Source organism: Vanessa tameamea, chromosome 11 (genome assembly GCF_037043105.1).
Source record: "Vanessa tameamea isolate UH-Manoa-2023 chromosome 11, ilVanTame1 primary haplotype, whole genome shotgun sequence".
NCBI lineage: Eukaryota > Metazoa > Arthropoda > Insecta > Lepidoptera > Nymphalidae > Vanessa > Vanessa tameamea.
The window spans coordinates 9,016,425-9,034,821 of NC_087319.1; the positions used below are offsets into that span (position 1 = coordinate 9,016,425).

At 29.2% G+C, this 18,397-nt stretch overlaps 1 protein-coding gene across 4 annotated transcripts in view; it reads left to right on the plus strand.

Moving 5' to 3' along the window:
• The window catches only part of LOC113402585 (uncharacterized), an 88,233-nt gene that overhangs the window by 63,584 nt on the left and 6,252 nt on the right, over positions 1 to 18,397 (plus strand). For all 4 annotated transcript variants that reach the window (XM_026642877.2, XM_026642879.2, XM_026642878.2 and 1 more), the window contains 2 exons: positions 53 to 98; positions 7,226 to 7,352. In XM_026642877.2, coding sequence (XP_026498662.2) covers positions 53 to 98; positions 7,226 to 7,352 — 173 coding nt within the window. The remainder of the gene's footprint in view (positions 1 to 52; positions 99 to 7,225; positions 7,353 to 18,397) is intronic.

Genomic DNA, 18,397 nt, shown 5'->3' on the forward strand with positions numbered 1-18,397 from the left:
TATTAATTTAGTTTATTTTAAAGTAAATATTAATGTTAACAATTTATTTCAGGTTACCACAGCTTGCCGTCTCTGCAAAGATATTGTGCCTCCTGATGGTAAGTTCTTATTATTTATTATATCCATACGAATAGAAATTAGTGTAGAAATCAGGACATTTTTATAAAATAATATATAATACATTTTCAAGTAAAAATACGATACTCTTGACTATGAAATTAATAAATGTTTTTGGTTAACGATTTTTTTTTAGATTAACTAATGATTTTTTTTTATAAATTAAATTAATTGTTTCAAAAATATTCTAATGAAAATTCTTAGTCTTATTTTGATAATTTTGATTTATTGGTTTTATTTCAGAATACGAAGAATACGTATATTATCGGATGTTTTTTAATTTTTATCATAATTATATATATTCTAATCATATATCCATAAATGATAAAAAAATATTTTTTCGCTAATTCCAATATGTCAAAACAACTAGATTCAATCACCACTATCAAAATTTTCTATTCAATTTAAATATTTTCATTTGTTTTTTATTTTCGGGAAATTATTTATAAATTAGCCGTAAAGAAAGTACCATAAGAATGTATAAGTATGAGATACTGTGGAAGCTTAAAAAGGATTTGTAACTAAGCCAGTTTTGTTTAATGTCTGACGTTAAAGAAGAAATTGAGAGGTAACCTAGCCTATAAACCTGTGTTCATATAACTGTTGAATTCGGTCATTAACAACAGTATAATATATTCTACATTTGCCTGACAGGCATTTTACTTTTTCTATATAACTTTTATAAATATATAGTACTATGGCAAACAGTAATTCCGTACCGTGTATACGACTGACGATATCGCAAGATCTTAATAAAACAATTTACGTAACAAGTAAAAAAGGTCACTTAACCGGTATAAAAGGATTAGTAATTTCAATTGCGACTATCATTTTATTCGCATTAGCCAAGTTTAATAGGAAAACGTCTGCCTAGTCGACACAACCCGCGCGAAGCCGCAGAGTGCATCATATTTTTTTCTTAAATATTATAGCGTTGTATTGCATTATTTTAGTTTTATTTTGACTTCGAAGACGAAAATAAATCAAATTATAAGAGGCTACTGAAAAAATCATGAGCACGCGGAATAATATGATTACATCAAGGCAAATTCCAGGTGGTTAAATAATAACACTAACGTCAATAGCGGCAAAAGCCCTTTTTATCGTATTAACGTGTTTCATTACACTGTATGTTTCGATTTGCAGACGTGTGTTGACTTGGAATTCGTAGTGACGCGAAAACTATCGAAGGTTTACGTCATCGATTAAAGATTGCGATCATTCATTCATTTTTACATTAATAGAAATTGTAATCATTTCGATTTATGAAAACAGTATGCATACATTTAAATAGTTTTTTAATGACACCACAATTTCGCGTATATATAGTGCAAGTCAACGCAAATAAGTGTTACTTATGTTAATACATAGAATATCACTAGTCTTTAGCGATCGCCTATCATTTGCGATGATTGTGCCTCATTTCCACGCTCGATGAAGAAATTTACTTTCAGGAACCACGACATGCTACGTACCTTAATTATATATTATTTTAATGTATAAACAACTATTATACTTTCCTACATTTTAAATTTATAAGCGTTATAACAGTTTTTTTTTTTAAAATAAATCGAAGAATAATTTTGTTCTTGTTTAACGCAACAACACGAAAATTTAAATACTAGTACGTGCTTTAAAAAAATTAGAACTAAACTAATGTACTCGGTTGATAAATTGAATGAAATATTTGACGTCATTTCTACGTCAACATATTTTAATACTGAATAATAAGCATACGTTGTGTTTTTGAGATTGTAGAGTAATATAGTTTGGTATATCCTCATTCAAGAAGAAAATCTGAATATCGAAATATTTATATAGACCTATAAAATCTATTTAGTAAAATCTATAAGAAAATATTAGTAGATATTATATATAGGTCATATACTTATACAAAAACTCGAGCTTCAAAGGAATGGTTTATATTCTTATGATATATTTTTTCCTTTACCAAAAATAGCATAGGTAATTTTTTGTAGCAGTTGTTATATAGACAGATATTTTGTTAAAAATGAACAACTGTATATGGTATTAATATATAAAAAAATATAAATGATTTTTATATTTATCGAATAACTCGGATTACTGTCACATGTTTTTATTACAAAATACCAAAGTGTCGTTTATAAAATATATCGAATATATTCAGCAGATTTAGGGAAATCGGATAAGGCTAAGAGTCATTGGCGCCGGCGCTAAATATTTATAAATATATTTTAACGAAAATTCCAAGAAATCGAATTCTAAACGATATTATATTCTCGTTTTTCCCAACAACATGACACCGATGTTTGAGATAAACAACCTTGTTATGCCTAAGAGCTTAAGTAACCTTAATAATATGTTTGTCCCAGTCGACACAAGGTATTTTTACTTATTCGCTATCCAAATATTACATCTATGTCACTAGAGTCGGAAAAATAACTGTAATGTAGATATAAATAAATAATTCCTTTTCATAGTCACTAGACATATTTTTTTCTTTTTATTAAAGAATTATGAAATGAAATATATAATTATTTTAATAAAGAATCATTCATAGTCATTTGTTAGTATTTTATATGTTTCTATTTCTTCTCCAGTCTGTTGCCTGTCTCTTTTTTAAAGGTCTATTTTTTATTGATATCCGTATTCTATCCACTGGGTCTTTTATAAATGCGTAAATTATATTCGTTTTGACGATTTTTCAATTATTATAATTTTGCTTCTTTTTTGATAAATTATTTTGTATCGTTAGCCTGAAGATTCTTAAGTAGGTATATTTAAATTTACTTTTAAGATTTTTTTTAACAATTTAGTATGATAGAATATAATCCGAATTAATAAACTATTTTTTTTTTTGGATATTTTAACTATATTTTGCAGAGTAATAGGTACAATAATAGAGGAAAAAATTACAAACGAACCTGAAAATATGCTAAAACTTACTATTGTATGATTTGTTTATTTATTTAATTCTTGTATTTAACGATATTATAGAATAGCTTAAAATCAATCTCCGACGTTTCAACTTTCTAAAATCCAAAATCCAACATAACAAGTCCATCTTAACGGATTCCATTGTCACCTATGACGTGATCGATCGTTTAGCACCAAACTGATCTGTTTGCCAGCCATTGTTAAAATACTCGCGGACCTATCATCTAAGGTTTGCGAATTAAGGCAAAAATTTATGAAAATCTCACAGGTAAATATTGATAATCACTTCGACCTTTTATCAAGGATAAATACGTATGCATGTTTAAGTGTTATATAATTATATCGTATTGTATTGTAGCCTAATGTACTGTAATATAATGTAGTGTACACTTGTAAGTTGGAGATTGCACATGTTTTAAATAAAGCGTAAGATATACTCTGGGTTAAGGCTATGTGTATTAGTTACGTTTATTTCATTTCATAAAAAAAATATATTTTCGCATAACAACATGTTCTTTTTTATAAAATCGTATTTTCGTTAACATTATTTTAAACAGTTTTATTTCTGTAAGAATTATCTCACCCAAGAATACGACCTTGAATTGTTAGGCTGGTTCACAGTAACTCAGTTTTCAATATTATACGAAATATGCGAAGTGACGATGACAACCTGTAGAAAAAAACGATTACTAAATTAATTTTCAATTGAATTTTTAGAACTTTCGATTATCAATCTAATATTTATTTAATAAAACAGGACAGTTATTTATTTGTATTTTTTCGGATTCACACTTTGCCATTTGGACCAGTATATTATTTAAAATTGCAGGAACAAGTTACAAGACAAAGTCACAGACTTGGCTTGTATTTAATAAAATGTAAAACTTCTTCAGACGTCTGTCGCTACTATCTTTTCAAAACAATTATTACGTCCGCGTTATCTGGCGTGTGTGTGGCCAAGTTAATCCTTCGAATAAGGTATTCTGATGATAACGAGTTAATATGCTAAGAAACTGGACGTCACGAACGTTTAGCTCAATTTCAGGCTATCGCTGCATTCTATCAGGAAGGATAAACGCCGTGTCCAATTACATGAAGTTTGATTCGAAATATACCTATATGAGTTATACGATAGTGATTTTTTTAAATCAAATATTACAATAATTATTTCAACGAGTTAGTTTTATATTAAAGGTGTTTCGTGGGTTAAAGAGTAGCTTACATTTCTTGCAATGTCAGTTTTATGAGCTGATGTTGTAATATGTACTAGGGTCAAAGAAAAGGGTAAGAGAAGTCATATTAATTTCTCAGATTTAGGCGAACATAGTGTAGGAGATACGGTTTTATTTAAGATTTTTTTTTCTAACTGTGTGTGTTCAAGCTAACACACACAAAAAGACGACAAACTAAAAAAAGTAATTTTCGATGTGAACAAATACAACCCATATATTTTTATTTGAAAATATGTTACAAAAAACTTAGCAAGTTGTAGCTATTCGGGCCCTTGTCGGTAGTGGTTAGCGTAGGTGTACTTTCCAATTTGAATATCAATAAGTAATATTCCATTCCGTATTTAATTAAAAAATTAGAATATACATTATAAATACCCTGGTCTCGTAATGTTTTATATTAAGTAAATAATAACATAATAATGTATGATCATATCAATGTTCAACATTCATGAAAATTTCCAATACACTTGCTCCAGATATAGGCAATGGTTTGGGCTGAAACGTATTCAAGTGTCAATAATGGAAGCTGTCAGCTAGACTGAGATAAGTCCAATGACACTTACCGCAGTGACCTCCTGTAATCATGATGAACGCCATATAGGTCACTATTATTAGAACTTACTAATAAAATTGTGTCCCAGCTACGAATATTAAAGTCAGAGTTGCACACTCTGTTCCCTAAATCCCTGCACTCCCTTTTTCTCTGACAGGCAGAGACAAGACAAATAGGGAGTCAACGGCTTTACATGACTTTTCTTTCTGACGGATGGGCATGTAGCGTTAAAAATGCTGCTTTTGAGAATTACTTGAGAAAAAAATCATTACTTTAAATTATTTAATAAAATGTATAGTATTTTATTTAGTCAAGTAATATCACGTATAACATGAGATTAAAAGTAGACCGTGGAATTGCAATTTGTTTTCTATCAGTGTAATGTTTATTTGTAAATTTTAATCAAAACAAATCAATTATATTTGTAATATTGCCACCATTGCTAATTGAAATCAGCACACATTCAATTATATACAGTTGTAAATATTATTAATTATTATGATTTTAATCAACTCGACTAGACTGTTACGTATAAAGATCGTGTTTTATTAACTATTTAAGATAAAGTGCAATTTGTTAATAGGTATGATAAAAATATGATTAACATAATTATACATTTTATTTTCATGTCAGAATACGGGCGTTAGTTTTGAATATGGTGTGTTTTGACGTGTTAACGATTATAGCACTGGTTTACACATATTTTACTAAGGAATGTGTTGAAATAAAGGTTTGTCATTAAAATTATATTTAATATTGAAATTCCTTAAATACATAGTCATAACTAAATTAAAATATCAACTTAACAAATGTTTAAATACATTTAAACCAGGAATAATGATTTCATTTTAACGTCAACTAGAGAAACATTGAAAACTCGATATTAAATTCCTAAAACTAAAACTTTGTTTTCATAAAAGTCTTCTTGAAACGCAATATGGCTGAATGGTGACCGCGACGCGGTAGCCTATGCTTTCCCACCTGAATATGACACCACATTCGTGAAACCGAATGGTCTTAAAACAACAACAGATAAAAACGAGAACAGAACTCAAATGTATACTAAATAGAACTTAAAATAGCCTAAACAGATTTTATTTGAACCCCCAGTCAGACGGATTAGCTGAGCACGGTTGACCTATAAAAACGATCGATTGTTTCATTATTGTAGTGCGGAGTAGTTGGTTCTAGTAATAATTACAAAATTATATTACATTAAATATAAAATTTAATTGATCTTCGAATATTTTATTTTTATCTCAGTGAATTATTAACAAAATGACATCCCAAATGGCAACACGCCTTTTATCGTCGAGTTTGTATATTGATACAATTAATCGATATTAGTATTTCGTATCTGCCTTTAATCAGACAACTTTGATAACCGTGTATCTATACCATAGTTAATTGAATAAAAATAATATTTAATATATTAATATTAAGTTGACAAGTTCATTTTAAATGTTGATTTATATAGGCTTAATTCTAGACGCCATTAAAGCAACAGCAAAAAGGTCTGTTGAGCAAGAAAATTCATTTAAATTTTCCAATGCGGTGTGCATTGGAAAATTCACGCCGCACGTCTGTACCAAAAGTACACTTGGGTACTAAAATAAAATTATAACGAGCACTAGTGTAAATAAATAATTAAAACTATTAAACGTCATTACTTTAATTTTGAATTAAGAAGATAAAAAACACATATTTTTCGTGATGTTTTCAAAAATTTTACTTCGAAACCGGTAGTCAGCTGAAGTTATCTTAGAGTCATATAAATATAAATATTTATCAGAGGTAATTGAATTGAAAGGTCAAATAAGTCCTACGATAACATATTTTGTCAATATACTAGATAACAGAAAAAAAATAAATTAGCGGAAAACAATTATGTCACCCGAATATGTTTTGACATTAATTACAATAATTGTTTTGTTTCATATAATCTTTTTTTGAGATCATATTTTAATTTTAATAATTGTATTTGAACAAATCATAAAAGATGGTCAATTCAGTTAATTTAATGTGATTTTCGGATTTATGATTTTAACTTAATATTTTTTTAGATATAATTAAATATATCTTTAAATTGGCGGTAATGATGCGGGTAGCGTTTCATTACATTCAGCCATTAAATCGCAATACCGATACTCTTGGCGAAATTACTCAAACCCCTTGACACCATCAGAAGAAATAAGTAGGTTGTTATAAATTTCACAAATGTCAAGTTAAATCTACCAGTGACCACAGTTCTCAAATAAGTTATTCAATATTTCCAAAATTGAAACAGTCTTGTGGCGGCAATACTACGTAATGTTAATCTTCTAGAATTATTTTTATTGTATAACTCCAAGGTCCAGTCAAACGTATTAATGATAATTATCAACTAAGTCATGCAATTTTCCAGGTGGTAATCTGCGGTGCGGTGCCGTCGATGGTTCGATCGGTTCGCCTCTACAGCCAGTGCTCTCACATGTACGTCAACGTCTTCCCAAACGGCACTGTTATGGCCCGTTCCGATGGAAACGACCAGCGTAAGTACTTCATCTATTATCGAATAATTATAAACATTTAAAAAAAATACATATTTGTTTCCATTTATAGTTGAGTAACAGGAAGTGGTCTTTCAACATAGATCAATTCCGGAACATTTTCATAAATTGAAACTCAAGTTCCAATTTCGTCTATGTCTTCTGAATTCAAAAATATTTGATTAATTAAAATCATTACAAACGTTTCATTGACTTTAAAAATAACAAAATTTCTCTTAATCAGGAAATAATTACTTATAGTTAAGTCCTTATTTATTAGTTCAATGCCGTTAATTAAATAATAAACGAAGGAATTTCGAAGGCATACGTTTGTAAAGGCATACCAAGCTCGCTGTAATCATGGCGGGAGCTAGACGTGAGAAACTATAGTAATATGTCAATACTTGAAGGGTCATTGGCCAGGTGCTGCAAGGTAAAGTCCGCGGTGCAATACAGTTACGGTTAATATTGTTGTTATATTAGTTAAAGGTAAAGCCGGAGGGGTTGTCGCTGTTGATTCAAATTGTTGAAATATATATTAATGTTTCAGATATTTACAGTGAAATAATCGAATGAATGAATCGAATGAATATTTAATCGATTCATGAATGACCAATTTTTATTTATAGTTGTTATATCAGTTTTTTTTCGATTGTTTAGTTTTCTACTCATTTTGGTATCAGTAAATAATATATAAATCGCTTAAATACACACTAAAATATATTAGTGAAGCATCATAAAATATAATATCGACTTTTACTAGTTTTCTAACGAGTACTGAGTTAAAGGCCACAAAAGCAGAAAGATTTAAGTTTACATTGTCTTGTTCAGTGAAAGAATTTCAAGTATTCGCAAATATGTAATATATTGCCATCATTACTCAATGTTTGCTGTAAATCCGCGCAACTTTTTAGCATAGTCTACTCTCTAAATAAAAAGTACTTTCACCTCGCATTATTTCGTGAGCGCTTTGTGGTTTGCACAAGAATTATCGCACGCTTTACCGGGCGGTATACGCGAAGGACCTTTTTATTTGAAAATAAATAAAGGAATTCGCCTTTGTCCTTTTTGTTGTAATCTTAAAAGCAAGACATGGAATGTTTACGTTAGGGTCATGTAATTGTAAAGCCTTGAACTTCAAGGAATTTAAGGCGTTACTTAAAACACGAAATGTTTTATATGAGGGTTAGACATTTTCTTTCTTAAAAAATATTTAATTGTGTTGTTTGTGCGATAACATATAGATTTTATTAACATAAAATGATATGAAATGAATAAAAATATTAAATGAATAAAATAAATAATGTAAATTATTATATTTTCTTTTTTGTTATTATTATTTTTATAAATATGCATATATTGCAGTGGTAAACCTTGATCTAGCCCAGGGCTGCCATATGGCTAATATTTTTTTAAATGTAAATAGCTTTTATTACACCTAGTTAAAAAGGAAAGAAAAATGGTTTTCTATTTTTTATATCTTGTCCTTCGATGAATTGATTGAATTGAGCACCATTACAGGCAAATCATTTACTATGAGTCCTGATTCCAATCTGCTATAAAATGACAGCCCTTATCTTAATAATCACACGAAGCTACGTCTTTATTTCACAGTGTGATTATATATTAATAAAAAAATAATAAAGATGTTAATGTAGCATACAAAATGTATTTTTCTGATATTATATTTATATCACATGAATGTAAGTCTGAAACGAGTTGCATTTCCATAAAATAAAAAATATGCAAAATTTGTGTTGTCAACAAGCGTTAGTGATAAAAGTTTATGTAACCGTTTAAACGAACTTAAGTCGTCAGTAACAATTGAAACAATGTTGTCTAATTGTTGGTAAATTACAGTGGAATGGAAACAATATCAAAATACATAATTTGCCAACTATTTCGGAGAAAACAAAACATAAGACACGATACACAAAATAATATATTTTGTATCTCATGTCTAAGCGGTAATTTGAATTATTGTTGATATTGTTGAATCAACTGAATTTGAACTCTTTATAGCAGGTTCAAGTCGCTTGATCGGCAAATTAATTGACACAGTATTATTTCATTTCGTCTAAATTTCAAAGATAATTACGCCGAGACACTAGTGATAATGGAGCGAATTTAATTATAAATTATATTACATCTGACGTTGATTGTAATTAATCTAAGAAATTATTCTTTATTGGGCCGAGATAGTCCAGTGCCTAGCATACGTGAATCTTAAACTAGATAGTGGGTTCAAATCTGTGCAATCACCGCTATTTTTATGTGCTTAATTAGCGCTTTTGATAATATTTTTTTGGCTCAGATCAATACTATTTTTTATATAGCGGAAATTAATTATATATTAAGTTTTTTTAAAAAGCTTATTTTTATTATAGCTACAATGTTATCCCAGCTCAAGATATGAATCTTTACATATTGTATATTGCATTGAAATATTCCAGAGTATGCGAGAGCAAAATTGTAGATACAGTAATAACGACAACGTCGCTCTATATAAATATTTGGATATTTTTTATAACTTTTCGGAATTAAATATATAACAATTTGTTTATTTTCTTTTATCTAATAAAAATGTGTATTTATAGCATAGCTATCTTGAGCCAGACGCGTTTTGTCTTCTCCTACGTGGAGCCGCTGTGTAAAGGGTGAATGTACATATATTAGCTCCAGCTTGCATCTTCATCCCGTTGTAAATCTGTTTGCGACTTTAATATCTATACAAAATCCTACTACGAACTAATTTTTTTTTTTTATATATTACGATTTATCGACGAAATATTTGCTCCGATATTATGTTAAATTGGACGGTTTTTTTCTTTCACTGTGATAATCGCGTGAGAAAGGTCATAAGTGCTATAAAAATCACTTGAACACAGTACGCGTTAGTAAGGAGGCAATAAAAGAAACCACGGCCAATATTAAACTTAACGAAATAATATTAAACCGCCACTATCAGACGGTCTCCTCTTATCTTACTTTCTTTATGAACTTTGTAATAATTGGGAGGCCTGGGTGATTTGGTCGGCTAGCATCGCCGGACGCATTGCGCCGCCCCCCGCCGCAATATCGCATAATATATGTGACGCTTTTTAATTAAAATTAGATTTGAATGTGCTGATAAAGAAATTCAATAATTCATATAGAGTTAGGAAGAGTTGAACTGTGCAAGTGTTTGAAGTGCCGACGCCTTGGGGTAATAAAAATGACTACTTAAATTTTAGTGCGTACTTACGTAATATAAGCAGTACAAATATCAAAACACTCAAGAGTTATCGTAATATATTTAAAAATGTACATGTTTTGTAAACAGACTTTATCATTATTGAATTAACGTGTACTTAGTAAAAGTTTTAAAGCCGGGAAAGACAATTTTTATTATTTAATTTTAATTTTTATAATATTATGTGTTAAATGTATGATATCGATTTATGTTTATAATTATTGCTCATAGACAAAAAATATCTAAGCACAATTTCCTTTAACCACTTAATCAACCCACCCAAAGAAGATTTAACAAAAAGTATGTTACACAAATGAAAATAAAATCAGAGCCTTTAGTCTTTAACGCCTCTTCTAGATTTTTTGTAGCGATTCTTCGAAAGTGGATTGTCGGTCCGCAAATTATACGAAATCAATCGACGGAGGCGGTGCGGCGCCTTCTCAAATTAAGTCGTTATACTTAAAAAGTATAATAATGAAATGCCCATAATGCCCTCCGTTTCGCAAAAAACCGTACCACACACATTCAACCCCATTACATATTTAATCTAATAAAAGAAGCAACTTTTGTGCCCGAGGAGAAATAATTGGGATAAAACTTTGATTCTATTTTAACGTTCCAAGAATTCGATTGTTCGTGTCAAGGAGCACTTTTAAATAATGAAACAGACATCAAGTTGTTTGTGTTCAAACTTTCGATGACTTTTGTAATTTGGTCGTCCAAAAATCTTGACTTTTTACAATTTTTCTCACGTGTTTTGTTAATGCTATGATTTTAGGTAGGTAATTATGATACGAAGATTTATGAATTACAAGACGACATTTATATTTAGTATATGTTATGTTGATTAAAAACATAATGTAAAATTACCACGGGCTGATATGTAATTCATCTATTTTTCCATCGGAAGAGACTGCCTCATTGATGTAGTGACTGACCTATATGGCCGCTAATCCAGTAGTCCTAAGTTCTAGCTCCGACTCGGACCAATGCAAACATATTGGGTTTTTCATGTCAAGAAATTCTGAGTAACGCGAGGACATCAACACACGAATATTCTAAAATAATTTAAAATGATAAAATATACAAGAATAGTCATATGTTTTCATAACATTTGAAATAAAAACATATTTATATAAAATAATTATTATTACTCTTATCCAACGAGTGATATGAAAACATTTATTTATGTGCCTAAAGTTCGTTATCAATGTAATTGCCTGTGTTAAAAAAAAATTTCGCTAACAACTGCAAGTTGGGTGGTCGTCTGTCGATCCGGCCTGTTGTCGTGGATAAAAAATAACATACATTGTTTAGTAAACACAGTACATTGTACTAAAATTCGAATTCAGGTTGTTTAATGAATGACTGGTGCGATATTTTTAAGTTGTTTTAAACGATTGCTTTCTCTGAAGTGCTTACGTTACTTTTATGTGTTTGTATTTTAAATAAATTCTTTAATTACACAAATTCAAATGTTATTTTCGATTCGCCTCGCGTTCTGTAAACGATAATGTTTTGAGTAATCCCACACGTTTGAGCACCGATTTTAAGACAGGTTAAGCTTTAATGAAAATTTAATACATCTTTTAAAGAGTACTAAACAGAGTTGATGTTGGTGATCATTATTTTTATATTATCGATATGTTTCTTTAGGTTGTATAATAAAAATACTATTTTGCGTATTTCCTGAGTGTTTATATTATATTTTGATTAAACTTTCGATAACATTAAGGTCATAGGGAAAACTAAAACTCGAATAATTTTTAAAATTCTTATTACACCACACGACCGCTGGTTATAAAACTGTCCAAATAATCTATTCCTCGAGAAATACAAGACGGCAATCTCGAATATATATTATCGGTTGTGATGTCCGTACGTACTTAGTTATCAAAATATATGATGACCCGATTTCCAACGTTGTGACAATTCCTTACTCAGTCATATCGTTCGATAAGAGAAATGCTATGTTTCACTCTTCCGATTATCGAAATAAAAAGTATTTTCGTTTGATTATCTTCATAACTATGTATGGATAAATTGTTGACACAGTTTAGGTTCGAAATTCGGATTTCACCTACTCTCTTTACGTCTAGATTTGTTCGGTTGAGTGTCTAGATTACAAAAGAATGTGACTAATATTATCAAATCAAGTGTTTCGTTGTCAAGTAGTCCTGAATGTTTTCGAGTTGATTTTCATGGGTTAATAATTTCAAATAAATGTTATTATTTGAATTGTATAATACTTATAGCTGTGGCTAGTATATTTCTTCTGTTTCTGAATATTGGTCTAAAAGCTATTCACATTTTCTAAAATATATTTTTTTCCATTTTATTTTAACCTGGACATCACTATTACAACAATACTCGAAGAAACAAACCATTACCAGCTTTTATTGTACGTAAATAAAATTTAGTGTTTTATATATGATTTAGATACTAAATATAATTTTAAAAAAATTAACCGACTTCCGGACGAGCGCATGTCGTCGTATAATATCCCTACTGCGTTTGCGTTTGGTTTGAAAAACAACTTATTACATGGGTTAATTAACAATTTTAAATCGTCATTTCGATGCAGCTATACGTAGAATTCTGTACAGCATTCCTTGCATTCATTATGCGGTATAATTTCACAGATCCGCACGATGACCTTTGCTTAATTTCCAATAATGTAGAATATATTTGCATTCAGTAATAAGTTCGGGTGGCAGAATCGTGGTTATTAGTGTCAATGCCACATTGTTAGTGGTCACATGTCTGGTCAGACTAGACAGCAATCCGATATAGTAGGCTAATGCATTTATTGATAGCGTAGAGGAAGATTAGATACAGTGGAACGACATGAATACCTTGATAAATTTGTCAATTGTAAATTTTCAAGAACCAAACAGTTTTTTTTAGTACTGTGTAATATTGCTTATATTTTTTTTTTCAAAAACATTAAGTTTATATTTGAAGACTTACGATAACTAGAACATACCGTTTATTCACTGATTCTTACAAGGTTAAAAATCACATTAAAATATATATTTTTTTAATAAATAATAATACATATATAATAATATTTTGGACAAGGAGTTGAACATATATTGAAATATTGATACGTTCAGAGTAAATAATATATTTATTATAACATAAATATATCTTGAAATTGTAATTTGAACGCACGATTTTCGACTTTAAGTAAAAAAAGACATCCTTGTTAGAGACTTTAATAGCTTTGCGAAGTATGTTAAGCTGGTTCTCGTATTATAACAAATTATTGTTAAATCATGGTTCCCCAATTCAATTTAAAGTTAAAAAGTGACAAAATTCACGTGGCAATTGCTGCGCCGAAAAATAAGCATTTCATATAATTAGATATGACTATTTACTGACAATTGATTTTAAATGAATTCAACTAAAAGGCAGATGTAATTACAAGTAGATTTACAGACTAATTACATTTCCTTATAAGTATGTGGAGATCAATTTTGGTACGGAATTTTAAGCCACCTAGCTAATAGACCTGAAATTATTGAGCGTGTCGTTGTATGTGACAATACAACAATCTATTATTCTAAATTTTATTTGTTTAAACTTACACAATTATACGTAAAAGCAATATGTTTTCTATGTTTACATTGTAATATTGTAGCTGTTGCAAGACTTTAGCATTAGAATTATCTATCGTATAATTTTAAATCAATATTTGCAGGAATCATTTTCATACATGTTTTATTAAGTGATACCCAGCTTCAATAAGTAATTGTGGAAACAAGCGGTTACATCACTTCATTTAGAATGTATTCTTGGATTAATTTATTAACAACTGTACGATTTTAGGAAACGAAGACACGTGTCTATTTAGGCTTCGAAGTATGTTTGTATATTTTATTTACGTTAATAATTTTTAAAATATAATTTGATGACTTTATAATAAAACAACTATGTAACATTTATAATGAAAGACTAATTAAGAAATACGATTAAACTTATTATCTTAGAACAGCGATTGTATTGGAAGTGCCTATACATATATATGTAAATGCTTAATCGGTAAGTCTCTGGTCGTCAATTGTTATTTCATATGAGTTTCTTTAAAATTATATATAAGGGTTCAATGACCCCTCTTATTTCACAGAGTTTCTTTAAAATTTTTTATAAGGGTTTAATGACCGCTGGAAATACTATTGTATTACGTCATATTTTCTATATATCATTTTTGGACTAAGGCCCGCTCTCCTTTAAGTTCTCCTGTAGTTAGAGTTAATCTACAACGCTGATCCAATACAAGTTGGTGTACACGTGTCAGAATTTAATTATTTATGAGAAGGTTTTCTCACGATGTTTTCCTTCCTTCAAATTAAGCACTTGAAAATTCAATGGTTATCTGCATTTGAAGCCACTGTCTTATTAAAATTCACGTGTTCTAAATATTGGGCTATCACTATTATTTATAATCGTTTCTGTTTTAATTTAACAGCTATTCTTCTTGCTTCGATGAAACACTAATAGTATTTAATGTAGTCCGTACACTTTCGAAAACCTCCTGTTCTAAGGTTCTCAGTGATAAATCAACAGCACCAACACACAGAAACGATTATCGTTGGTACAAGTGCGTGTACGCAATTAATTATATGTAACAAATATTTTACTTAGATTGAAAGTTACATATTTGAAAGATGGCGTGGTAACTTTCGGTCGTGTCTTTTAACTGGTTGTAGTAACGGACACTCGATTTTAATTTCATAATGCTAATGAGTAAGACATCGAATAATATTACTTTTATATTACCAATGTTAAAAATAATTTTACATATCTCATATACGCTCTACTCAAACATATAACTTATTCGTTATTGTAGATTCTTATCTAATAAATTATTATTAAACGATTGGTTTATTTTGTATCCACACTCTGAAAAAATAAAGAAAATGATTTGTTGTCATTGTGGATTGCCAACCACAATAATGAAATCATTACTTTTATAGATGTGATTAAAAGTTGAATTTGTGATCAGTGTAAATTTGATAAATACCGACCGAATTAAAAAGTCTTAAGTTTATTAATCGCTATAAATAGACACAATCGTTTGTTTGGTGTTTGTTATCTTTAAAGCACACATACAGAAAATTTAGTTAATTGTCTTTAGAATTATACATTTATAAAGGCGGACTTATTTCCAAAATTACAGTACAATAAAAAATGTTTTATAAAATAATTACGTGGAATAAGGGGTACAATTTTAGACGACCGTTATCTCGGATTAATGTTTACTGACAGTTTTAATAAGATATTATGAACATGTAAATAGTTGAGCCTCTTTGTATCAACGTTCTGAACGCCACGATGAATTCATTTCGAGAGTCACTTCATTATTTCTGATCCGCGTCGTTTCACTCGCATTCACGAAAATACTTTGTATGTGTACGTTACATTAAATACAGCGTTTAAATAAACAAACTTTTCAGCCTTTATCTAGAGCTATTTTTTATAATACCTCAACATTTACAAATAGCTATAATCATTTATATCAAGCCTCCATTAAAAACATTTAATTTCCTTCCTTCATTTATATTTATAAAAACCTTCATTTATTTATGAACATCATTTAATTTAATTATTTTTTCCTTTTTAACGCTTGATTTCTAAGCAATAATGTTATTATTTCAAAGACTTTCTTTGAAATTACGATTAATATTAAGAATAATATAACGTGAGAAAATGTAAACAAACCCGATACTTCTGTAAGAGCGTAGGAATTCAACACAGGATACTCTTCAGTCTACCTACCGCAGTTGAACCCTGGATTAGACGTCGTTACTCTAATCTCTGACTAAGTAGTCTAAACGTGTTTGTCCTCCGGCTCAGATATCTGTAACTGTGACGCCATGAACGCGACGGATGTCTCCCGTTTTTAAGTAAATAACTTAAGAAAAGCTTTATAGCTGTTATGTTATACTGACTATATGTTTATACGATCTTATGCTACGTAATTACGTCTACGTGAGTGTCTCTTTTAATTGCCTGTGTAATTAGATTATATTAAAGATATTTTTAAAAATGGTATCCTATTATTTGATATTTTATAGATAGGGGGATTCGGGTATTCGATATTATTTGTTTTAATTTTCTTGCAGCGTCAATGTCTATGGGCGGTGGTGACCACTTATCATCAGGGACGTTAGCTCGTCTGCCTATATATATCATAAAAGAAAAACACATATAACTTCAACATCTTTGGAAGTTATCATTTATAATATATATTAAATATAATTATAATCAAAATAAAAAAAGAATTTTCAGAAGTAAATTGTTACGTTAATCAATTGCCCGTTTATATAATTTTTTGGAGACACATTGCTTCGATAGGTAAGTTAGCTGACGAGTACTTTCCGTAAACGAAAATGAATTCAGAAAACCGAACAAGGAAACACTTTAAAACTGTCAAACTATATGTCAAATGCAGGAAGCGAGAAAATTGCAATCCCGTGTTTTAGTTGACGTTCAGTTCAGATTTCACATTTTAGTTAATCCTATTAGTATGTTTTAAAATACAGAAAAAGTTATATAACATTTTTAGAACAACATGAGAATACTTTTTGAATTTCGAAGTATAAGCATTTGATTTTACACATTTAAAATGTCTTATAAACAAAATCGTGATAATTATTTTTATTGCGATCTTTTAGTCCAAGTGTAATGAATGATATACTTAATCATGTAATACACCGACAATATTCTTAGATAAACGTCGGAAAACAAATAGAATGAACTATAAAACGATTAGGAAGACTCTTGAAAAATTACTTATAGTACTACAATAGAATGTTTTGAGTAATTCATTCGTATTCATATTTTTGACTTATTTTTGACAAACTTGAAAAGGTTATAAGTTTTTACATTTTTAATATATATCCAATATATAAATAACATGGATTTCTTCCTTGTCATGTTACAAGTCAAAATTATAAACTGCGAAGCGCAGCGACTTATATAAGTATTATACTATAACCTCTGAAATACTGCAACTTCTGGTTTAAGTTTTATATATTTTGGTTTAGTAGTTTTTTCACTTAGACATTAAACAAAAAAGTTTCTTCATTTATTCACATAGATACATCTCACATTATTCTGTAGTATACGTATTACAAAACTAAAAACGCCTTGAATTGCTATTCTAAAAATCTCTAGAATATTTAGAAAAATAACAATCAATTGAGTCAATTAGAAAGTAATTAGTATGAATAATATATTTGTTTATAATTTACATAAAAACTACGTAAAAGCAGTTAATACGCAACGTTTAAGATTTTAATATCTATACCGAAAAATAACTTTCCTCGTAAAACTACGTAAAACATTGTCGTGACCCTTTATCACGAGTTATCTCGAGATGACGAAAATCACGCAAAAGTACACAAATTATTTGACACGTTACAAACACAAGGTCCTGGTGATAACGTATTTATTACAAAATTAATTGTTCAACGAAATATCAAAGTTTGTTTTATAATATATGTATTGATTTAATTAAAACATAAACAATTAAATAATCAATATCAATAACATTACATAACAAAATTATTAAATGTTGAAGATAAACTTTTAAACAGGCAATTATTTGTTTCACCAACGATTTCCTTAATTTAAAAAATATATATTTTATTGTTAATTTTTGTAATACATTATAACATACATCGATGAAATTACTTATATTTATTAAAATCATGCTTAGTAATATTTAAAGTAATAGGAAACGTAACTGACTAAGCTGCTCCAATGCGGTTTGGTGTATATAGAATTATGTGTCAAATTTTCATATTCA